The sequence below is a fragment of the Macadamia integrifolia genome, chromosome 9 (assembly GCF_013358625.1).
Source record: "Macadamia integrifolia cultivar HAES 741 chromosome 9, SCU_Mint_v3, whole genome shotgun sequence".
Lineage (NCBI taxonomy): Eukaryota > Viridiplantae > Streptophyta > Magnoliopsida > Proteales > Proteaceae > Macadamia > Macadamia integrifolia.
The window spans coordinates 9,227,776-9,252,544 of record NC_056565.1 but is presented as its reverse complement, the minus strand read 5'-3'; the positions used below and the strand labels follow the sequence as shown (position 1 = coordinate 9,252,544).

At 40.5% G+C, this 24,769-nt stretch overlaps 3 protein-coding genes across 6 annotated transcripts; all 3 read right to left on the bottom strand.

Moving 5' to 3' along the window:
* Positions 1 to 1,333: 1,333 nt before the first annotated feature.
* On the bottom strand, positions 1,334 to 6,120 carry LOC122088429 (nudix hydrolase 23, chloroplastic-like). 4 transcript variants are annotated; one of them, XM_042657697.1, is made up of 8 exons: positions 5,724 to 6,088; positions 5,451 to 5,599; positions 3,371 to 3,502; positions 2,837 to 2,913; positions 2,504 to 2,639; positions 2,270 to 2,410; positions 2,059 to 2,117; positions 1,334 to 1,715 (listed from the first exon to the last, which is right to left on the bottom strand). In XM_042657697.1, the coding sequence occupies exons 2-8, from the start codon at positions 5,592 to 5,594 to the stop codon at positions 1,613 to 1,615; spliced, it is 792 nt and encodes a 263-aa protein (XP_042513631.1). In that variant the 5' UTR covers positions 5,595 to 5,599; positions 5,724 to 6,088; the 3' UTR covers positions 1,334 to 1,612. The 4 variants fall into 4 exon arrangements, with proteins under 4 accessions (XP_042513631.1, XP_042513632.1, XP_042513634.1 ...); XM_042657698.1 differs by having other exon boundaries at positions 5,850 to 6,088; XM_042657700.1 differs by lacking the exon at positions 5,724 to 6,088 and adding an exon at positions 4,356 to 4,474 and having other exon boundaries at positions 5,451 to 5,589.
* Positions 6,121 to 13,560: 7,440 nt separating this feature from the next.
* Positions 13,561 to 15,424, bottom strand: LOC122090157. Its single transcript, XM_042660006.1, has one exon. The coding sequence runs from the start codon at positions 14,870 to 14,872 to the stop codon at positions 13,907 to 13,909; it is 966 nt and encodes a 321-aa protein (XP_042515940.1). The 5' UTR covers positions 14,873 to 15,424; the 3' UTR covers positions 13,561 to 13,906.
* Positions 15,425 to 16,544: 1,120 nt separating this feature from the next.
* LOC122090071 (pentatricopeptide repeat-containing protein At2g26790, mitochondrial-like) lies at positions 16,545 to 23,973 on the bottom strand (the record flags this gene model as incomplete). The annotated part of the gene is given in 5 exon segments (XM_042659907.1): positions 16,545 to 17,386; positions 17,545 to 17,655; positions 17,997 to 18,155; positions 21,490 to 22,533; positions 22,536 to 23,973. Coding segments are annotated over 2 exon segments (2,430 nt in total), but the record flags the coding sequence as incomplete, so codon positions are not given.
* Between the last annotated feature and the right edge of the window lie 796 nt (positions 23,974 to 24,769).

The following is a 24,769-nucleotide window of genomic DNA, read 5'->3' as shown; positions in this document are numbered from 1 at the left end:
CCATTCGCATCAGCTGACAAACCCACCTTGAAATTTTTCATTACACACAAACCATATTTCATAGAAAACACTGAAGCAGAGATGATTGTAAATTCATAGAAATTAGATGGCTGTGGGGTTCAGAGAAGATAAAACTGAGGCAATTTGTCCCAATTCCCATCCAAGGTGATCACCCACTGAGGAACTGTTGCCATGCAAACCAAACTGCATGGGGTACTGGATGGGAATTGGAACAAATTGAGCCCATTTGTTCCGATTCCCATCCATCCAAAGTGATCAACCACTGGCTTGATGATCTGTTCAATTTATTTTCCATGTGTTCAAAAAATTGCATTACATTTTGAAAACATGGAAAATAAATTGTATCAGATCATCAAGCCAAGAGACTTTATGTTCGAAATGCTATTAATCTGCCTTGAAATCAAAGAATAAGCTGAGGAAACAGTGTGGACCTGATCATGCAGATGAAGCAGCTGGATGGCATGAACCTTTTTTCAGTGAAGAGTGAGCATCATTCTGTTGATTGGTCTCTGGATCAATCAAGGTCCTAACATCATCATCAGAATGCGTAGTGTAATGGGGCCAATGTATACAATGAGAAAATTGGTATCCATTTTTCTGATCAGATCCTATACTAATAGTTATTTCAAGGTACCGATCCCAAACACTGGGAAAAAAATATATATATATTCACCCCGAAGAAAACCCTTTGACACCCAAGAGGAGGAAATAGCTCAAGTCTCCACAAAGGAACAATGTGGATGGTATTTTATTTTGAAACTCAGGCACGAAGACTGAATGGGATCCAGTAATCCAACTGAATTTGAGACGAAATCAAAACTGAAATTAAAGGCTCGAGACCAACCAGCCACAATTTTTATAAAATGTGTTGTTTGAGGCAGCATGTCCCACTGGATATTACAGGCTTTTTCTCAGCATCTCTTAGTAGCAGTTTAGGTATATGCAGCATATGACATAAATTGGGACAGCTTTAATAAGAGAGTTCAACTAATCTGGAAAAGGGTACAGGTTCGCCAATTGTTAAATCTAGTTTCGGTTTTAGACTCCTCAATAACTATATGAGTGCAAATATACTCACATTTTCCCCAAGTAGATCTGTACCCTAGAAGGATGGAGATTAATCTTCCCCGCCACCTTTGAAGAGCTCCCACAGAGAATATTTACCAAACTTTACATTTTCTCCAGAGATTATTTCATAAATGGTGAGAATGTCGTATCAAAGGGCAATAGCTTCATTGCAGAAGAGAACATTTTCACATGATTATTATAACACACTAGCCACAAACTTGTCCTCCCACACAGACAATGGAAGTAGAAAATGAAAAGTACAATTTTTCTTTTCATTCATTCAAAAAATTAGCAGTGCAATGTACAAAGTAACTGAATAACAGTAACAAATTTATCTGCAATCAACAGGGAAAACATCAGAACACCCTTACAATCATCTATCCATGGCCCTATCCTGATATTCTCACTATTTGTTGACCTTGTTCATCAACTGTGTAGTGCCATCAGTTCCCTCTCTTTTCCACAGAAGTATGAAGAAGAATTCCAATGCTAACTTTAAGCATCACATCTGCAATTCTTCTCCCTATGTTTCATACTTCACAAAGAAAGAATGGCAAAGGGAATCATCAGATGTCAAATGGGAATCAAGAGTGTAGGCATGAATATCCAAGGGACCAGTGCCTTCTCTGCAAGGCAACATCAAACAAAAAGAAAGTCTCATAAACCCATTGGACCAAAAAATTTCTACTCATTTCTTGTTAAATGGAAATGACTAGAGAAATCCTGCAAGCCCAGCCAGAAGAGGGGAAATAAATGCTTACAACAGAATAATAGTCACAGATACAACTTCCACAGTATAAATGAATTTATTTGATCGTTTCCCAGGAGAAACACAATTCATCCTACATTTTTTCTTTTTTTCCTTTTTTTTTTTTTTTTTGTTGGGGGGGGGGGGGGGGTGGGTGGTGGGGTGTGGTGGGGTCGTGTGTGTGTGTGTGTTGGGGGCGTCCATAAGTACAACAAAAATACCTCTTGTTTATGATGCCAAAGTGAAACTTGAGGTTTCCCGACTTGATATCTTGAACATACTGTAGCCACAGAAGATAAGATGCATTTATTAGACTAGATTGACTTAATGATGATAATTTCATTGACACATGATAAACACTGTTGTCTATGTTTAGGTGCATTAATTAAGAGAGAGAGAGAGAACAGGATTAACATCTGAGCCACCACATACCAAGTTCAATGTAACCAACATTGATGAAAAAGCCAGAGAATCAAATGGTATATCTTCCAGTTTAAAAAGCTGGCACTCCATTGACTCAGCACCAGGTGAAAACTCGGGCTTCTCCAACCTCGCCCTAAAAATGATGTAACTCTGTTCCACATATACCATCAAGAAATAAAGGAACATCTAGCATGTCCAAATAAAGTCAAAATTAACATAAATAATGAGGCATTTTTCACTCACTTGGCCAATACGAGGAATATCCAGATGAGCAAAATGTGATATTATTTCCACCTTTGCACCTGCTTCTTCCCGAGTTTCTCTCATTGCTCCTTCTGCAGCAGACTCCCCAATTTCCATGAAGCCAGCAGGAAGCGTCCTGTGGTAGCATCCAGATTTTAAATTAAGAATGGAGAACATGTCACAGCTTCATAAGCCAAGTTTGCAATGAAACAAATAGAATTAGCAACAATAAGTAAATCTTCGGTAAAGAAGAGGAGAGTGGGGAATAGAAAGAAGAAGACAAAGCCCAAAAATTACAATGCAGTTCATAATTTCTTCACGTATAAAACATACCAACGGCCATGACTTGGTGGAATGTTACGCTTGCAAAGTAGAACCTTGTTGTCATGTTCAACTAGGCAACCAACAACCTAGATCAACCAACATAATAAATAATGATGATGGTGTTAATGATAGTAATGATATTGATGCTCTGTATTGAACCTTTACAATGGGTGCATATTATTGAGAAGACAAGAATGTTCTTAAGGATGAAGCAATCCCAAAAATTTAAAGAACCAAAAAATAGGAAAAGAGGAAAACAACCTTTATGCCACACAAGGTAACAGAACCTCTACGAAAAAAATATGCAGAACAGTCCCTACAATTGGCACAAATCTCAGAACTATTTTCATTTGGGCAGCTATTTAAAATAAGTAAAAAGTACTACCCACCCTTTTTCAAGGAGAGAAGCCCAACATTCTTCATCATTAGGAGTTTTAGCCTGAACCCTCCACCCATTCAACACATACTTTAGACCCCAATCCATTAAGATCAGTACAAAAGATTGAATATGCAAAATGTAGAAACACTTGAACAAGTTTGTACCATTTTTGGATTCTGATAGGCAATTTTGCTGCAAATTGTGCAAATAGCTCTCACCCTTTCATCTCCATCAGGAACAGCATGCTTCATAGGGCCACCACACCACTGGCAGAATTTGATCTTACCCATTTGGGGCTGCATAAAATGTAAATTATTACGACCTAAAGTTAGAAAAAAAAAAAAAAAAAAAAGGTACTATTTTTTATTTGTTAAAATAATTGTCACAACTTTGCATTTAAGGAGTTGTAGGAATGGCCTAAAGTAGTTAACCCCAACCATTTACGTCCTATATACCAAAACATGAAGATCTACAATATTAAAAGGAAAAATGAGTCTCAAATAATCTGCATATTCTAGTCAATTCTAAAACATAATAGCCTCTTACAATTAAAAATAAATATATAAAAAAAAAGGCTATTTCCTTGTATAAAGTATAGCAATGGTCACCAGCATTAGAAATAACCAAAATAATTGCTAAAAATATTTGAAAAGTGTACATATAATTAGACCAGCTATAATCTATCTCCCCCTTCCCCACCCCCCGCCCTCCTTTTTTTTTTCAAAGGATCTCCTAGCTTCCAAAAATCCACAGGAATCTCAGTGAAAGACAGATGCTTGCTTCTAAACAGATGCATTCCAAGTACAACTCTATCATCGCTTATACAATCATTAATTAAAAAGATTTAACTATCCAATTCTATATTTGGGTCAACTCCCAATAGCACATCCGAGCTCCAATCAAATGAAAACTACTAAAGAAAATCCAAAATCAAAAAGAAAAGAAAAAGGGGAGGAGGGAAGCATAAGAACAATAGAATAATGACCGATTTAAAAACTTCGGGCCAATTTTCTTCTTTCTCAAGAATACACTCACAGAACCAACCCATTTATTATAAAACATTGAATGGAAAGATAGTCTCATTGCTCTGAATAGATATAGCGTCACAGAGAGAGAGAGAGAGGGAGAGAGAAGAAAGATAGTACATACCAAACAAATAAATATTAAGAATGAGAAGTCCCTTTTCAACAGCTACCAAAGTGAACGCATGGATGGATTTAAAGGGGCCATTAGCTATAACGACATTTCGATGGGAAGCCCAAACATTTCTATAACAACATTTCCATGGGAAGCCCAAACATTAGCAAAAGCAGAAGTAGAGTACATTAGTATCTTATATGCATATAGAAAAAACAAATTGCTTCTTTTCTATAATGATCCATGGTATAGTATTTATTGCCATTGTGCATAACCAAGAAAAGAAAAGTTAAAACGGTCACTTCCTCTTTTCCCTTTCTTTCTTCTTTTTCTATTTGTATCTTCTTCTCAAAGACCTAGGTTGATCAACCAATCCCAAGTGGAAGGCCAACAAACTTGTCCTTGAAAGGACCCATAAGTAAGGTAAGTATTTTATGAATTTTCATCTGTCCTCCCACCTCAAATTTTTGAACAATATAGCAGGTGCATAGCCTCTCATGTATATCCAGACAACCCTCAGTAGCCCTGTACATCCTCTTGTTAGTCCCAGATTCTTCAACACATTGTCTGCCACTTGGCCAACTTCAATTAGGCAGAAACGTGACATGTGATCAGCAGACCTTGGGGTCTACATGTCCATAAAATTTCAGCCCCATTTGAACTGCCATGTGGTAAAACTAGGTGCCCATCCACCTAGTATTCTCACCGGTTGCTGACCATAAAAACCACCTCCATTACAATAAAAACATCTGACAGCTTTAAGAACTCATAAGTAATGTATATATCACAACTATGAGAGTGAGACTCTGTTCTTCTAAACAGGAACGTCAATCAAATTCAACTCCTATCCCCATTCTATCAAATTCATATAAAATCACCAACGAGGATCCAATATGGATGGATTAGAGAAGATAAAGTAACATATAAAGGCAGGAAACAAAAATTGAATAATATGAACACACAAACCTATCCGCACAAATCCACAAAAAAGAATCTAATTATATTATTGCTAAATTATAACAGAAAAAATTGTCAACAACAAGAACGAATTACTGCAACCTAATTCAGGCCAGTTGTTCATCTTCGTTAAAATAAATCGAGAGATACCTCAGCGGCTTTTGACGATGTTGACTGAGCAACAATTGACGAGAAGGAAAACCTACTGCTCCAAAGGGGTTTCCATCGAGTCACTGGGGGTATTGAGACCAGTCTAGCAGAGGAAGCAAGAAACTGTTCTACTCTGAACATCATTCGCTCTTCATCCAGCAAATATTCAAGACGAACCAGAATCAATATCACAAACAATGGGGAAGTTCTTAAATTCAACTGTAAACCGATAAGTTATGGGTGCAGTTATCTTGTGTGAGTGGGAGAGATTACATTTGGCCAAGAATCTACTTCTTCCCGTTTGGGAGGTTCAGATTTCAGAAGATGTTCACTCTGGCTCTGGTGTAATGTAACTATGTAAGTCGATCGAGTACGAGTGGATATTTCCTGTGAAAAAACCTGTGATGGACGATCCGGTGTTCCAGTCAGACGGTGGATGGCCAAAATTACGGATCACTTTCGACGTTTTATTATTTTCCTACATTTAATGAGGCTGAAATTTATAGTAGGAAAGTAAACCTCATGTCTACCTGGTTGCACTCCCAGAGACAGGATGGTAAATTGACCAACATACCCCTTGGATGCATGTGTGCCTTCTTTCGGTTGGCCTTACATTGACACAATAACCACATGCCTAGGTAGTGATCCGAACCCAAAAGTGAAATAAAATATAAAATCAATAGGGAAAGATATTGGATAATATTTTCACATCTATTTCAAGGCATAGGTGTCACACCCCGTTCACACAGAACCGGATCGGTGATCGGGTTAACTCCGATTAACCCAAACCTGTCAGGATCATCTGATACAGTACTCCACCATAACATACCTACATCTAAGATAAGTGTTCAAAAGTTCAGCGGAAGACTTAAATTACCTGTAAATATCCCTAATATACTTGATACCCAAATTGTAGTATATAACTAAGTACATGTGGGCCCGCAAGCATGATATTTACACAAAAAGAATAACAATTTACGTATCAAATACACAAAAAGGGGTCATTAAAAGAATCAAAAAGCAAAATCTTGTACGGCATCATTACTGCGGTCCCGCAGCACAGCCCTCGCACATGCAATCAGCACCGTGTTCATACTCTTCAGGGACCCACCAATCCTCATCAGGAAACTCAACTGTGGGGCTCGACCCCTGATCTTCAGGCGGGTGATCTACAAAATCATATAAAAGAGGTGCGCACGTGGGATGAGCTCACTAGCTCAGTAAGTGAAAAGAAAGATCACACAACAATCACATCTATATGCACTATATGCTATGCAATTCATTTTAAATCTTATCCACCTAAACAACATTACTAAGTCTTTGGTTTTGTGCTACTTACAACCACAGTACGCGCGTGATACCCTACTTTTTAGACCCGGTCTAATTACACGGTTAACCCAGTTTAACCATGCAGGACCCGAACCAAAGAGGGTTAAGGCGGCTTCCTTATCGACCATGATGGCAAGGGTGACTTTGAACACAGGTTGGCCAGACAAGTCCGAGTCAGTGCCAGAGGAGACGGGTGTACCCAAGCCGTACACATGCACGTATCATAAGGCCATGTATGGATAATGCTAGTATGTAGTTGTATCCTAAAGCACATACGTATAATATACCGTGTGCCGAGAGTCGAATTCCATCAAAATCTCACTTGTTGGCCAATTTTTGGCCCTCAGGTGGGCGGTCACAGGTGGGCGCATCCGCCCACCTGAATGACCCACCCATGTGGTTACTAGTTGTTTTAGAAAGTATAAATAGCATTATTTTGTGTTTTTCATTTTCTCATTTATTACATTAAGGAATTTGGTGAGAAGAGTAAAGAGGAGAGAGAAAATAAGGGAGAAAAGAGAACGGAGAAGAGGAAAGGGGAAGGAAGAGAAAGAAGAAATGGATTTAAGCGGCGCCAATGTTTGATCTTCCCATTCCGCCGCCGAAAGAGTGATCCCCAACACGAGATCTACGATTAGAGGTGAGCAAAGGCAATGTTTCTTAAACCTTCACCAAATCCAAGTAAAACCCTTGATTTGGGTAGAGTTTCTTGAGATCTTGTAAATCCCCCTTGAGATGATGAATCTAAGGTTTGATAGAGGGTGTATGTGTTGATTTTGAAGGATTTGAGGAAGTGTTTACAAGATTGTGAAGCATTGGTGATTTCTTGAGCCAATAAGTGATTTTGGGGTTTTTGAAAAAGTTCTTGAGCAAAGAAGGTAAGATAGCTCCTCAATCCTTAAATATAATTTAGATATAGGTTAAATCATCTTATAAGACTTTGAATGTGTGGAAAATGTGATTGAAAATGCCCCATTTGATTCCCCAAAGGTTGAGGAAAGTTTCAAGGAAAAATGGCGTTTTTCGCCCTCTCAGGTGGGCTGAGATTGGTGGGCCGCATAGCCCGCCTGAGGGCACCCACCTGAGAAGGCAAGCCCTCGGCTAGGACCGGTGGGTCAGGATCGGTGGGCCGACCCGCCCACCTGTGAAGACCGGTGGGCCGTGACAGGTGGGCTGTCCGACCCACCTGAGAGGCCCCCAACGTGATTTTTGTGTCCGAATGGACCCAAAACGGACGTGCAACCTTCTTTTATGATTCTAAACATGATTTTGTCATCAAATCTTGTTAGTTTTGACCCCAAAGTGGTGAAATACTAACCCCATTCACTTATAGTAGGTTCACCAAAATTTACGTTTCTCGCGTCAAATCTCACCTGTACCGGGCGTGAGTCTTTGTACATGATAAGTAAGTGGGGAGAGGACGTTTGGCCTTATTTTAAGGCTTGTTTGGCATTTATTTAAATTGTATCTAGACTAGTCATCTCATCATGCAAATTATGTGTAGCTTAGCCATCCTCATATGATTATGACATTTGTGTTGTGTTTTACTTTCTCAATGCTAAATGATGATGTGCTTATGTGATGAATGATGGGATCATTGTGCATGATGCATTATTAGACTAGATGCCGTAATCGACTTGGAAACGAGTGCATTGGTGGTCTGTGGAATGGGACGCGATGGCACTATGCAATCGTACTATGTCATATAGGAGCATGCGGCTTAGGATTATCATCTTCCCGTGCTACGATCCTTCCCAACAGGGGTTGAGGTGTTGGGTTACCATTTGGGGGGAAGCAATGGCCGCGGTTGTCAGGTCACTGTGGCGGTTAGACATACGCCCGACTGGTCATTAGGACAGTCGGTAACCTCGGTGGTATATTCAAGAGGGTCAATCATACTACTTTTAAATTACTAGAGTCAGCACCTTTATTTTCTGTCATTTACTTTTATGTTGAGAGCTGGTGGTCGGCATGCTTTACTTTTCCGAGTACTCATGGTGGACCTTCTCTGACAGCCCTATGGGCATATCGCCGGATGGAGTTTGCGGCTCGTACCTGGAGTATATCCGCACTATGGTTGTAGTAGCACTAAACCCAAGACTTAGTAATGTTGTTTAGGTGGATGTGATTTAAAATAAATTGCATAGCACATATTGCATATGGTTGTGATTGTTGTGTGGTCCATCTTTTCACTTACTGAGCTAGTGAGTTCATCCTACATATACACCTCTTTTAGATGATTTTGCAGGTCACCAGCCTGAAGATCAAGGGTTGGGCCCCACAGCTGAATTCCCCGAAGAGGATTGGTGGGTCCCCGAGGAATATGAGCACGGCATGGATTGCTCGTGCATGGGCTGTGCTGCGGGACCACAGTATTGATACCGTGCTGGGTTTTACTTTTTGATTCTTTTGGCAACCCCTTTTTGTGTACTTGATGAGTGAATTGTTATTTTTTTTATGTAAATATCATGCTTGCTGGCCCACATGTATTTATCTATATACTACAATTTGAGTATCAAGTATATTGGGGGTGTTTACAGGTAAATTAAGTCTTCCGCTGAATTTTTAAACATTATCTTAGATGTGTGTATGTTGTGGTTGGGTACTGTATCAGATGATCCTGGCAAGTTTGGGTTAACCGGAGTTAACCCAGTCACCGGTCGGGTTCTGTGTGAACGGGGTGTGACAGCGCGTATGCCCTGGGTACGAGCCGCAAACTCCATCCCCCGATATGCCCATAGGGTTGTCGGAGAAGGCCCACCGTGAGTACTCAAAAAAATAAAGCATGCCGACCACCGGCTCTCAATATAAAAGTAAATGACAGAAAGTAAAGGTGCTGACTTCAGCAATTTAAAAGCAGTATGATTGGCCCTCTTGAACATACCACTGAGGTTACCGACTGTCCTAATGACCAGTCGGGCGTATGTCTAACCGCCACAGTGACCCGACAATCGCGACCACTGCTTCCCCCAAGTGATAACCCAACACGTCAACCCCTGTTGGGAAGGGTCGTAGCACGGGGAAATGATAATCCTAAACCGCATGCTCCTATATGACAAAGTACGATCGTATAGTGCCACCTCGTCCCATTCCACGGGCCACCAATGCACTTGTTTCTAAGCCGACTGCGACGTCTAGTCTAATAATGCATCATGCATAACAATTTAACTATTCATCACATAAGCACATCAATCATTTAACATTGAGAATGTAAATCAAAACACACATATCATAAATCATTAATTTAGAATGCACAAGCAAATGCACACAAATGGCATACGAGGATGACTAATCTACACATAATTTGCATGATTACATGGCTAGTCTATATACAATTTAATGGTGCAAAACAAGCCTTAAAATAAATCCAAATGTCCTCTCCCCACTTACTTGTTGCGTACAAAAACTCACGCTCGGTGCGAGAAACTTACTTGTCCTCTCCCCACTTACTTGTTGCGTACAAAAACTCACGAGTAAGATCCGACGCGAGAAACGTAAGTTTCTAATGAACCTATCATAAGTGAATGGGGTTAGTATTTCGCCACTTTGGTGTCAAAACTAGCAAGTTTTGATGTTTAAAATCATAAAAGAAGGTTGCTCGTCCGTTTTAGGCCCATTCGGACACAAAAATCACGTTGGGGGGCCAACAGGTGGGCCAGACAGCCCACCTGAGATCGCCCACCGGTCTTCTCAGGTGGGCGGGTTTGCCCACCGGTCCTTGCCCTCCAGTCTTCTCAAGTGGGTAAGGCTTGCCCACCGGTCCTACCGGCGGGCACCCTCAGATGAGCGGGTTTGCCCACCGGTCCTCGCCCACCGGTGGGGACGAAAAACTGCCTTCTTCCTTGAAACGTTCCCCAACATTGGGGAAACCAAATGGGGTTGTTTTAATCACCTTTTCCACACATCTAAGGTCTTATAAAATGATTCTAACCCAGATCTAAGTTAGATTTAAGGATTGAAAAGCCATCTTACCTTCTTTGCTCAAAAACTTTTCCAAAACCCCAAAATCATCTCTTAGCTCAAGAAACCATCAATGCTTCCTAAATCTTGTAAACACTTCTTTAAACCTTCAAAATTAACACATAGACCATCTATCAAACCTTAGATTCATCATCTTAAGTGGGATTAACAAGATCTCAAGGAACTCTACCCAAATCAAGGGTTTCATTTAGGGTTTGGTGAAAGTTTAAGAAGTATAGCCTTCGCTCACCTCAAATCGTAGGTCTCGTGTTGGGGATCACTTTTCCAGTGTTGGAATAAGAAGGTCAAACCTCGGCGTCGCTTAAAACCATTTCTTCCTCCTCTTTCTTTCCTTTTCTTCTTCTTCGATCTCTTTTCTTCCTTTCCTTTCTTTTCTCTCTCCTCTTTACTCTTCTCACCAACTCCTTAATGCATTAAATGGGAAAAGGAGAAACACAAAAAGTATTATTTATACTTAGAGGATATTTAGTAACCACATGGGTGGGTCACTCAGGTGGGTGGATTCGCCCTCCTGTGACTGCCCACCTGTTGGTTGAAACTTAGCCAACAAGTGAGATTTCGATGAAATTCGACTCTCGGCATGTATCTCACTCTCGGCACAAGGTATATTATACGTATATATTTTAGGATACAGCTACATACCAGTATTACCCGTACATGGCCTTATGATACGTGTATGTACATGGCTTGGGTACACCCGTCTCCTCTGGCCCTGACTCGAACTTGTTTGGCCAACCTGTGTTCAAAGTCACCCTTGCCATCATGGTCCATAAGGAATCCGCCTTAACCCTCTCTGGTTCGGGTCCTGCATGGTTAAACCGGGTCAACTGTGTAATTAAACTAGGTTTTAAAAGTAGGGTATCACAATAGGGGTGCACAACCAAGTAATATTCTTTTCAGCAGCTAAGGGCTCAAGCTAAAAATCCCCAATTTTGGTTCGAGCTCTTGAAAATATTTCTCTTCGAACCAAGTTTCTCGTTACCCTTCGATGAAAGTAAGAATTCCATCACCACAACTATTGACACCATTGTATTGGCATAGAGAGGGGTATTTTTGAATCTACACAATAAGTGATTGTTATTAAAGATGATAAAGAAATCCAATCACATCATCAGTAGAGTAAATAAAGAGGGGGGGGGCGAAAACTTAGGGCCCATTTGATAACGTTTCAAGAAACGCGTTTCTGCCGTTTCTGTTTCCAGAAATAGCAGAAACGGAGCAAAAAGCGTTTGATAAAACTGTTTCGTTTCACTTATTTTTAGAAATAGATATAGAAATTTTTACTTATTTATGGTTCAAGAAACGACCCAGGCGAAACAAGTTCAACTTGTTTCTCGCCGTTTCTGGAAACGACTTGTGGCAATTCTTTCACTGGTTACCATCGACTTCTAAAAACATGACTTATCAAACACCTTCAATTCTTTTTCTGTTTCTAGAAATGGAAATTTATGTTTTTGTCGTTTTTTGAAACAGAAACGGCAGAAACGTTATCAAACGGGCCCTTAGCCCTTTCTTTTGAATCATCTCCTCTCCCCAGGGACTGGGAGCCATCCCATGGCTGGAAGACCCGGACATGCGTCCCCAGGTCACCCAGCCATGGGATGACGCCCAGATCCCTGGGCTTGATGGAGAGGATCTTTTTACCTCTCTTTCACTAAGCCCCGAATCCAAAGTTTACCAAAACAAAATCACGCACCCAACCCATACTCACTTCACCCGCCACTTATGGTAGTTAGGTGGACCCACAACATTTGGCATTTCGAATCTTGTCAATAAAAAGGAGAATACTTAAATGGCAGTGGAGGGTGAAAGGAAAACTTTCTCCAGTTGACAAACTTATTATTATTTGAATAATTCCACCTCCAAATTAGTTTAGTTGATTCATTCGAATGGCCTTTTGGGTAAGCCGTTGAAACTTGACAACGAACGCGAACCCGATTCTCTTTCCTTCCTTGTATTCGAGGAAATCCCCGTCGCATTACGCCAACCGACAACATCATCTCATATCAACCCTTCGTTTGTTGGTCTCTACTCCCTAGTACTCCTGGACCCTCATCTCCACCAGACAACGATTAGGTTCGATCACAGGACTAGGAGAGAACCCCACACTCCAACTCTGTGAGCCAGTAATACACCTTTCATCAATTTCACTACCAAACTGTGTGAGGGAAAAAATAATAATAAAAGCAATAATAATACCAAGAACATTGGATCCCCATTCGAGGGAGGGCATTTCACAGCGTTCCTACACCTCTCAAAGTTTCAGCCACCGCCACCACCATCCACCATCCACAAGCTCCTCAGTCCCCAACCGAGCTGAAGCTGAAATCCCAAAAAGGTCAATGTCTCGGATCTATAAAAGCACAGGTAGTCCTCGACCATGGACGACTGAATTGACGATAGCCAAGGTAGACTAAATCGAAGAGTGCGAGCTACTGGTGATTGAAGTTGCAGGGGAATCCCCTCCTCTATGGTCTGCCACGGACGAGTTCCTCGTAGATTACGAGCTTCCAAAACTACAGCAAATAATACCCAAATGGCCAAATCTCTGGTGCAAGAGGACTCTCAAAAGAAAGAATATAAATTTGACCCCAATAGATACATATAAATGATAAACAAAATATTCCTTGCAGCGGTGGATGAACCCAAAACAAGGTTCCTATAACTTCCATGCCAAGCAATTCAGACAGTTTGTAATATGTAGCTAATATCTGATCGCAATTCATCATTGATTGAAGCTAAATGATCTTTCAGCAAAAGCTAAAAACACATGCTCCATGTTTGCATGAGAAAAAGCAAATGAATCAAGATCTGCAATTGTTACAAGTTTCTTACTTGCCCTTTCGAAACAGGGATAATAAAATGCTATAAACAGATCTGTAACATCTGAGGAACAGGTGGTCGGGTCTATGGTCTACACAGTAGTGTAACCCTTTTTCGTTTTTCAGATCAGGATTATAGTTCAGAAGTTTACTAAGAACATGGTCAGATTAACAAACAGAACAGAAGAAGGAAGAAAAGTAGACAAAGCTAACGTCCTAAGATGTCATATATACAGAAATTTGTGCAGAAAACATCAAGAGATAAGAATCCCCAGATAAAATCTGTACAGAGAAGAGACTCACATCAACGCGAGACGATTAAAATCAGTCACCGTCGCCAACGCTCTTCTCTGAACAGACATCCCCACCCCCTTCATTCTCTGATACGTTCTCAGACGCTTCCTGGTGATTTTCATTCTGCGCTCGATTTCCCGTCTCCAAGCATTGCAGTCTCCTCCTCAAGTCCATTAACTCTCTCTCCATCAAGAAAATCCGCTCCTTCAGTGTCAGGTTCTCCTCCTCCAGCTGTGCTATGTGCGTGTCCTGATCATCCACACGATTCTCCAACAGGTTCGCATGCTCGTCGCCACAGTTTGGGTAAATCATCTCAAAACGGCTCAAATCATGATCCAATCTTCTCTCCACCTCAACATGCTCCTCCACATCACTCTCGCTGGACCCTCCTCCTTCCTCTTCTTCCTCGTCATCACGTACCTCCTCACGGATTTCATGACCCGGCGATCGAAGCCGGATCAAACCCTTCATTGATCCATAGCCATCGACCCCCCACTCTTCCTTGGCCATGTCACCAAGAACCTCCCTTGACGGTGAAAACATCGGAGTTGGGAGAACGGCTGGGGTTACAGGGCAGGGGGAGACGAGTGAAGCAATCCCACCAGATTTCTTGGCTCGAATTATAAAAGAGGTCGTGTTCCTCGGGGCAAATGGAGCAAAACGACTGAACTTCTTCTTCGGATAGAACCTACGAGCTTTTAATCGGTTCCGAGACTGTAATTCATGGAGGGTTGGGGGTTTATAACTTCCAACTCCACCGAAGATAGCGTTGCCACTGACCACGCCCTTCTCTTTACGCCCTTTCCGTTTATCAACGACCTTTTTTCCTTTCCAATTGCCCCTTCCAGGTTTCGTTCCCAAGAAAGCCTGCCGCGAAGTATTCTGAAACTTAGCAGGATCTTCAGGCGGCTGTGGCAACGGAGGTGGCCGCGGCCATATTCCATAACTACGATTCAACATTTGAGACTGACTCATCATCTGAGACTGATCGTTCATCGGATCAACACACTCAATCAATAACCAGATCTCGCCTAGGAAAGCAAGATCGTACCAAACGAACCTAAAATGAAAACAAACAATGATATTTTGGATTCAACTTCTTGCTTAAGATTGCTAAATTGGAAAAGAATTTTTCCTGAAAGAGGGAGATTTGGAGTTACGGAAAACCCTAAAAACCCTAGAAGCCTTATTCTTCCAGGGTAAAACAACAGATTCGAAGTTCTCAAACGAAGAAATTTTTGAACAGAATTACGTTAGGTAATGTAATTTCTCTCCGTCCGTCTGTCTGTCTCTCTCTCTCTCTCTCTCTCCTCCCTCTTCTATCTGTCTCGTCTTCTGGTATCTCGATTCGTAATCCACGAGGAAATTTTTGAAACGGTTAGGGAAATGGATCTTCCACCTCTTACCGAGAGACTTTTATAGCGACAGAGAAGGAAAACGAACGGTTAGATATTCGTTTGAGAATCGGATGGATGAGATCGGAACCTTTTGGCATTCATGAGCCTTATGAACTCGAAGTGGGTTTTGAGCGTAAGAACTTGGAAGGAAAGATCGCTTGAATTACCAAACAGAAGCTCCGATCACTTCTCTATCTTCTCAGTATTTCGTCATTTCCTTTACCTTAAAAAAAAAAGAGTATTTCGTCATTTAAACTATTAGTAGATAGATTTCTTACCACCTAGGATTTTAGGATTTGTTGACACGTGTACTAAAAAAAGGTTGTGCACGTCTACACGAGCAACAACGTAAACAACTGTAAGTACTAACTATGAAGTGGTACATACGTCTTGAGACGATTAGTTAGGGACCACGGATTCTCCCCTATCTTCTCAAAAATATCGTGGGATAATTGTAAATCACCCGATTCCTATCTTCTTTTTTTTATCTCACCAAAACTCAAAGAGTTAAGGATGGGTTATGTTGAAGATGCCTAAAGGATAAATAGTCATTGTACTTTGGGAGTTTGGATATAAATTGGATGCTTTAGGTGAGGGTATAATAGTCTTTCATAATATAAATAACAATTACATCATCACTTATCACGAAAAATTGATGACGTAGGTATTTTTGTCATTTTCTTAAACTAGAGAGGGTGTGTTCATATCATTTTTAAAAGTACAAGAAAGGGTGTTGTTTTGAGAGCAAAGTTCAAGAGATGGCAATATAATTTAGTCAACAAGATCCATGCTATTTGTTTGACAAAAAGCACTACTTCATTGTTAGGCATGAGATTAGAAAAAAAAACAGAGAAAAAAGGGTCAAAGTGTACTCCCAAAAAGGTAGATAGCATACTCAAAGGCCAATACGTGGCATGAGATGTGAGGCTCATTAGAACCTAGAGATTTTCCTATGTTTTATTTCACCTCTGTATCAAAGCCAATCTGATCGGAACAAATGAACAAATGAACAAATGAACAAAAGACCATTGAACCAAAACCAAACCTTTATCAGACAGTTCCAGGTTTGGCATTTTTGAAATCAGTATAAAACCTAAATCAATACTGTTAAGACTGATTGAAGCAAACGGAACCGATAAAAACCAAACAAAAAACCTTTTTTTTCTTCCATTAGTATGTAAAACACTGGGTACACCTTTGTTTTAGCATTTGTGGATCATTTTGACATATGTGGATCATAAATCCTCTTACCCTAGAGAGAGAGAGAGAGATCAAACAAAAGTAGAGACTAATGCCTCAGTAAATTAGAACTCAACAAACATGAACAATTAATAACTGCAGCCGAAGGATTTAAAATACAATGAACAATGAGCCTCACAGATTCAGGCTTTTGCAACCACAGAGGAGAATTTTAAGAAAAATCCACTCTGCTTGTATGTGGAAATCTGGTATCCTAGCATGCAAGTGGAGATAGACATTGAAGGGAGAGAAATGGGAAGAGGGGAGATTATTTCTTAACAATAAAGATATAGTTTATGTGAGAGCATTTTCCTGGGTCATGGCTTGTCAACCCAGTCACCATTGTTAGCAGCAATCCTTCCTGAACCACAACCACCTATCTTCCCAAATGAACCCACAGCCGACAAGCTCTTGGAGCTGCTGCTTTCCCTGCTAAAGGTCTGTGACTTCTTCAACCTCGTCATCTTTGAGGCATTGGTGTCCCCATCCATTTCATCCACGGTCTTGCTCTTAACAATGCTTCTGTGACAGAAAGGCAGACGGGCAGTCAAGCATATGGTATGGGGTTCGGCTTCTTGTGGCAGTACAAAGCTAGAGTGCATTGACAACACATCTGGACCTCAATAGTGCAGACCTGATCAAAGAAGACGCAGCACATCTTGGTGTTGCTTCCTTGTTTGAGATTAATTCTCCCAGTGAGCTTGAAATGCAAACCTCACATTGATATGGCTTGACCTCATAGATCCATCAACAACAAAGATCTTTTTTAAAGGAAACTAGAGTGAGGAAGCAAGGTTCTCATCTTCTCTCCTAGTTCTCCGTCAGAAAGCTGAGGGCAGCAGCACAGCCAGGGAAAGTTCATCATCAATCAACCCTAAAATATGAAAAATAAAAAAGTACCTGTAAGTCTTCGGGTGAAAACAAGCAGCTATGTAAGAAATCTAAGAAGAAGGTTAACTGACATCAATTATTAATGAAAATCTGCAGTCTATCACTTAGCTAAATAGGTCATAAGCACAATTAATCACTCACGGGTAAACTTGTTGAAAAGTGGAGCACTTATTACAGGACAAAGGGTCATCGTCACAATGGATGTACAAACATAAATCCCCAAAGACAGATGGCCAAGTAAGGATCTCCTTTCTGCAAAAATATAAAACAATGTTAGTGTAATTTATCGACTAGATCAGCACTCGACATGAATTCAAACATCAAGAATGAATGGAAATGCAGTAATAATGCTAGGATATGGGGATGATTTGCTGCAATTTTTTAACAGAATAATTATTTTAGTGCAAGAACTGACATCTCCACCTTCTGCCGTAAGAAATTACTAATTGTGTTGCAGACAAATCGGACGCCAAACAAAAATATGATCAGTTACTGGCAGTAACATAAGAAATGTAACTGGAAACTTTATGATCAAGCTACATCAGCTAATATATAATAGAACAAAGTTATAGCATACTAGGAAAAATATATACCCTTAGAAAACCTTGTTCCAAGATGAAACCCAGAATCATTGGCACAGCGGTGAAGACTCCAATTTGGAAGAGGAACTGTGTATTAAAAGTAGCATTCAGGGCAGTATTCTGTGTTATGTGAGCCCTAACATCGATGGCTTCACCAACTCCAGACAGTGCCTAAAAGATGTCAGTTACAAATGACGTTAAGGGGGAAAAAGATCCAAGTTCCAAGAAATACCCTAAATGATGCTTTAATAACATGTGAGCAAAGTGGTCACAGGTTTGAGTCAGGAAATCAAGTGGTCACGGGTTCGAGTCAGGAATATGGCTCTCCACGAACCAAGGGTAAGGCTGTGTACATTATGACCCTCCCCAGACCCCACAGTGGCGGGAGCCTTCCGCACTATGACTCGGACACAAAGAAAAAGGCTAGCAATATGGAAGCCCCCTGTCCCATATTGCCACCCAAAAATAAAAAGTGAAAGATAATTGGAGGGGAGCAGAGAAGGGTGCATCTAATTGCTGTACTTAAACATGCATTAACTTAAAACCACATAAATCTCTTGGTAGCGAGAGAAGCATGATAATGACATAAAAATCCAAAAGGTAAAGAATATCCATATAGACTACAAATAAAAAGGTATATAGGTCAAAATATTGATATCTGTGCAGTTTTCCATGTACAAAAATAAGAAAATGCTTGACAGATTTATAAATATAGGAACTTTTAGGAATCAGAAAAAAAGAGGTTTTGTTAAGGGCAAAAAGTATTTCCCAAAAGGAAAGAAAAGAAAGGCCCTACTGATAAGGCCAACTAAAATGCCAACTAAAGATGCTGAGATTTTAGTTGTTATACCAAAAATAAAAAGATAAAAAAGGTTCTTCATACATGGATAAATGAAATTCTAACGGCTACATGGAACCAAGCAAAAAAAAAAAAAAAAAAAAAAAAAATCCAAAATAAAGGTGGTTTTAAGAATAACATTGACTCACTTCAAGCCTACAGGGACATCAAAGAACTCATTCTTTATAGGAGATACAGGTCAGGATATGCTTTTAAGAATAAAGCTATAGAAAAAAAATGATCAGAAGTCAAAATCATTCATGGGATATGCACGGATTCCACATGAACTGGCTCAAGATCAGATGCTTCCCATCTCACCTTAAGTTCAATAGTTTTTGTTCAAGAATTCTAGGTGATGGGGACATCAAGATGTACAGCCGAAGGAAGAAGAAGACCCAACCTTCTTGTGGTTGGAGGATTAGAAGAAGAAGAAGAAGAAAAGGCGAAGAAAGGGAGGCTCGATCCAGCCTTTCCAGCCTGGATCAGTCCCTCTCCTTCCAAATTCTGTCCAGATCTGGTGGACCCTACTTTGATGTGTTTACTTAGTAGTTTTGTACTTCCTAATATCTATTTTTTTTTTTTTTAGATTCCCTAGGATTACCTTCCTTTTTTTTTAGTAACTAGTTTCTCGGCCTCCCTCTTTCCTTCTCGCCTTTCTCTCTTTTTTTTTTTTTTTTTTCACTGTAACTACTGTGGTTACTAACTTGAACTGCTGCTGCTGATTTCCCCCTTGTGCTGAACTGTTGCTGCAGATCTCCCCTTTGATGTTGGACTGCTGCTGATCTTTTCTTCAATATTGGGTTGCTGCTATTCTTTACTTCAAAAACTGGGTGTTGCTGATCTCCTTTCAATAATTGGACTACTGCTGGACACCATCTTCAAAATCTGGGTTGTTTTTTTTATTCTCAGATCTAGGCACCAAGTAAGTATAGAATGAACATTCCCATTCTCCCATTACCCCCTCATTATTTACTCCATTAACTTCCATTAAAACCATCCCCTTTTATCCCATTGTTTGATCATTATTTGCACCACTGTTTTACCTTAGATACTGCTGGTTTTCTTATTACAAGTATGACTGATTTTGGAGCATATAATATGGTATTTTTATCTATCTTTGGTGCTTAATAGACTAGTGTCATAACCTAATATTGTTTGCTGCTATGTTCCCTACCCCATGTCCCCCCTTAACACTTGAGTGAGTTTATGTGTTTTTCTTCCTAGATTATTATTGCTCTTTGTTACTTTGTTCATTGGTCTCACTTTATTTTGCAGTTAAACTTGTTTGCTGAGCTTCCTTTATCCTGTCCAACCCAAGTCCCTTGAGTTTACCCTACCTAGTTAGTTAATCTTGTAGGAAACCTAGTCACCTAGGAACCCCCTACATCACTAGGCCAACCTAGTATTGTGGAAGCTTTCAGGGAATGATCTGAAGAGTGATAAACCCCAAGGGGGTAGCCAAGTTGGCATGGGACCTTTGCCTCAGGAAGCATGTGGTTCTAAGTTCGACTCCTTTTACCTCTTTGGGGCCACTCATACGGGGGTGTTTAGTATTCTTCACTGATTTCGGTAAAGTTGAATGGTCCTCATTCAACCCCGGTATGACCGGTCCATGCGGTTGTGGAGTCAATATGAGCCTGCGGGACTAGAAAAAAAAAAAAACAAAAACAAAGAACAAAGAACAAAAAAAGTCTGAAGAGTGATGTAAATGTTTCCGAGTCCTGTTGGGTTGCAATCCCATTGAGCAGAGATTCTGGCATTACTCTTCCTTAGACTGGCTTGCTGTCATGGAAAGCAGCAACAATTCGAAGAGGGGGATCTAGAATCAGCAATGGTGCTAGGCCAGATGCGGTTGTGGAAGGGGTCCTGAAGATTCTTTCACTGGATCCATGGCCTTGATGAAGCTACCATTCTCATGGATGTCAAGCCAGAAACTTAGAAGATAAGTTAGCTTAGCAGTTAGTAAGAAACCTCAGCATCCTGGTATTGGGGATAACCATTTCATAAGCCCCTTCTTATTTTTCAGGATTGCACTTTTGTGGTGAACATCCACCTATAATCGAAATAACCCCTATTCATGAGCTGCTTTTAACTAATGTAAGCTTTAAAGTTAGTGCTTTGGAATGGCCGTTACGGTTTGTTGCAATAAAACCTTGTAACCAAAACCAGAAACCAGAAAGAGAAGAAGAAGAGAAGAGAAGAAGAAGAAGAAAGAAGGAGAGACCGAAAGTTGTCCAGAAACATAGCAGCCTGCGATCAGTCATGACTGATCGCAGGTCAATTTAGTGTATATATATAGTACAAAACAAAAAGAGAAAGTACAGAAAAGCCCCTCACTAAACCACAACCCTAAAACACCCAAATATGACCCGATACGACCAAAAGGCCCCTATCGGGTCCTGGAATTGACGCTAATCCCTTTCGGGATTAGCGCTAATTCTCAACACGGTTCAAAGAGGGGAGGGGGGAAAGCATTCTTTACCAAGGGAAACTCTAAAACAGAAAACATGCTATTGCCTATATGTTGTTAGGGTTCCCCCATTAAATGAGAAGTGTGATTAGGAAACTAGGCTATTGTATGAGACACTATTCTCATTCAAACTGTCCAAAACTGGGCTCTTGGTGATAAAGACCATTAGAAATCAATGTAACTCTTTGTTATCTTACCGTTTTAGCAGGAAAATGGCCAATTTAAACAACTTGGATTTGTTCAGCCCCTCTAGTCATCGGTAGTCTCTGCTGTAATTGAACCTTTTGGGCCTTCAATAAGAGAGATAACACGGGGATCTGGCTGTATCCCTTTGGACAACATTTCATCAACAAGGTTTATGGCACTCTTCAAGTCTCCATTACTACAATAGACAGACACAATAGGAGTATATGTCTTAACATCAGGTGTGAGTCCTCTTTCCATCATTTCATTAAAAAGAGCAAGAGCATCCTGGAGGTCATATATCTTGCAGTGGCCATCAATCAAAACGGTATAGCAAATAACATCAGGTTCGATGCCCATCTCTTTCATCTCATCCCACAGGGCTGAGGCCCCAAATTTTTGCTCCTTTCTCTCCTCAGAGATTGAAGAACGACCTTGTCTTAAATATACCTTTAAATAACCATCAAGCAAAGCTGTGTAAGTTATTATATCTGGTTTAATCCCCTTCTCTTTCATTTCATCAAACAGATCACAGGCTTCTCGCAAGCAGTTTATCCTGCAGTACCCATTTATCATTATGGTATACATGATGGCATCTCGGGTTAACCCTCTCTCAACGAAATTGTCAAACACATATCGGGCCCTCCTCATGTCTCTGGCCTGGCAAAAAGCAGCTAGAAGTTTCCCCTTTGCATTCTTGTTGGGTTTCACACCAAATGCCAACATTCTATTAAACACAATTAGAGCTTTGTCCGAATCACACTCTGCACAAAGGTTACTGAGCAATTTCAAGCAGACATCACTCTTCACAAGGACTCCTTGGTCACACAATCTAATAAAAAGTTCATATGCTTTCCTTACATGGTTTGCTTCACAGTACCCATTAACCATTGCAGAAAAAGTATCAATACACTTCATTTCCAAACCATTCCAGAAAGCTTCTGCCTCATTCACCTTACCTGAAAAACACAAGCCTTCAATAATAATTCTGCAAGTAAGAGCATTGGGCTTCAAACCTTGGGTCTCCATTGAATCCATAAGCCTGAATGCCTCTTGGCATGCCCATTTCTGGAAAACCCACTGGCAAGTATGTTGTAAGTTATAATGTCGGCCTTAACACCCATTTCTTTCATATCCTCAAAAACTTTCTCCGCTTCCATCAGTTGCCCTTTTAGGCAATACCCATTAATTAAAGTGGAGTAATGTTTAACATCTGGAACCATCTTCTTACCCTTAATTTCATCAAGCAATGCCACAGCTGCTTCCATCTTTCCCATCTTACATAAAGCATCCATTGCTATATTATATGAAATCCCATCAAGGAAAATTCCCGAGTCCTTAAAACTCATGAATTGATCCACTGCTTCAGTGACCATACCCATTCTACACAAGCATTGAAGGATTGAGCTGACAATCACACAATTGGGTCTGATACCCAGTGACACCATCTCATTGTGGAGACAAATGGCCCTCTGTAAATTCCAAATACTACAGTATCCATCAATTATGCTACTGTAACTATATACATCAGGTACCAACCCTTGCTTTCCAATGTCATTTAAGACGATCTCAGCATTCTGTAGCTTCTTCTCCCTACAGAACCCTTCAATCACAGCATTGTAACAAAAAGTATTCAACTGGATCCCAGATACCCTCCATGCTTGGAGTAGCGTATAGCTCAAGTCAGACTCACCACGCAAGCACAATGCATTGATGAATGTTCCACGAGTGAAGTCATCAGGGGTTACCCCAGCTTTCTGCATTTCTTCCAACACTTCAAAGGCTTTTTCCACATCCCCATTTTTGCACAATGCCTTCATAACAATAGTATATGTATAAACATTAGGGATCAGTCCTCGCAACTTCAGTTGTGGATAAATGGCCAAGGCCATATCCAGTTTACCATGTTCGGTCAGGGAATTTAAGAGGAAATTGCAGGTCCAGACATGGGGAAGAATCCCACGCCTTCTTGTTTGGAATAAAGCATCAATAGCCTCAGCGAACATCTGATGATTGACATAAACTTTGATCAATGCATCAAGTGCCTCCACTGACGGACTAGAAAGTTGGGTCTCTCCCTCACAATCACGTCTTTCACCCTCTACTCCATACTCACGTCTCTCAGATAGAGCCTCAAAGAGAGTGGCCATTTCAAAACCCAGTTCATCTGCCTTCAAACCAACAAGCTCCGAAAAGAGAGATCCCAACTTCCTCTGCAGACCCGAATGACACAGAATTCGAGTGATTGACGAATAAGTTTCAACACCGTGTTGGAACCCATGATCCTTCAGCCGGCGGAAAAATAAAAGGGCAGTATTGGGTTCCTTCCTCAAACCGTATAATATTTGAACAACTCTAGATGTATCTAATTCAATAAAATTTTCATGAAAGTCACTGTGGTTTTGTGTAGAAACAGGTTTTTCTTCAGCAAATGGATCCAACAAGTGAAGGTTTAATTGACTTGCAGTGGATAGGGATACCGAAGCAAAGAGGGATAATTACAGGGTATATCGATTTCTTACGAGAAATCGGCCTGATTGCCGAAGCCCACATGGGGATTTATACGCATCGGAGTAGAAACCTTACAGAATGAAACTAAGCATCATTTCATTAATTCAAGGAGTTCTCCATAAAAAGGAAAACTCTTTTTAACTTCAGCAGTCGTGACCTGCTTCCCCCCAACGTGTGAAACCAGAACGAGTAAGTTGCAGAGAACAAGAAGTTCTTTAGGGTATAAGGATGAGAAGAAACGTAAGTTCATATCGGCAAGGACATCATAGAAGGTTCTTACCGGTTTCCCAGTGATTGAGACCGATGCAGAGACGGAGTTGATGGGAGAAACGGCAGAACACACAATCGAAGAAAATTTCTTCAGTCGTTAGAATTATTTTGGACACTTCCTCCACTTTACAACGCCAAGCTTAAGCCGTTCACTCTGCAAAGCTCAGAGGGTTAAGTACAACTCTAAAACCCTACGGGCTAGCTAGTCCATGAAAAAACAGCGAAGCATTACCTATAGAGGACTTCAAAAATTTGGAGTTCAAAGCCCTGAGAGTCTTAAGGCTCTTGAAGCTTGAATCTCCCACGTTTCAACTGATTTAGCATAAATAATAAGGAGGGAAGGCACCCCACCTGGGTAGAAATCCGAACTCACCATGACTTTGGCTTGTGCTGAGAAGCTCCTTACCAAAAAGTAGAGGGGGGAATTTACTATCACCCCCTACACTTGGCCTATGTTTACTTCTTCTCTTTTTATTTTTTTTATGATGTCTTTTTTTTTTTACATCTCAAAAA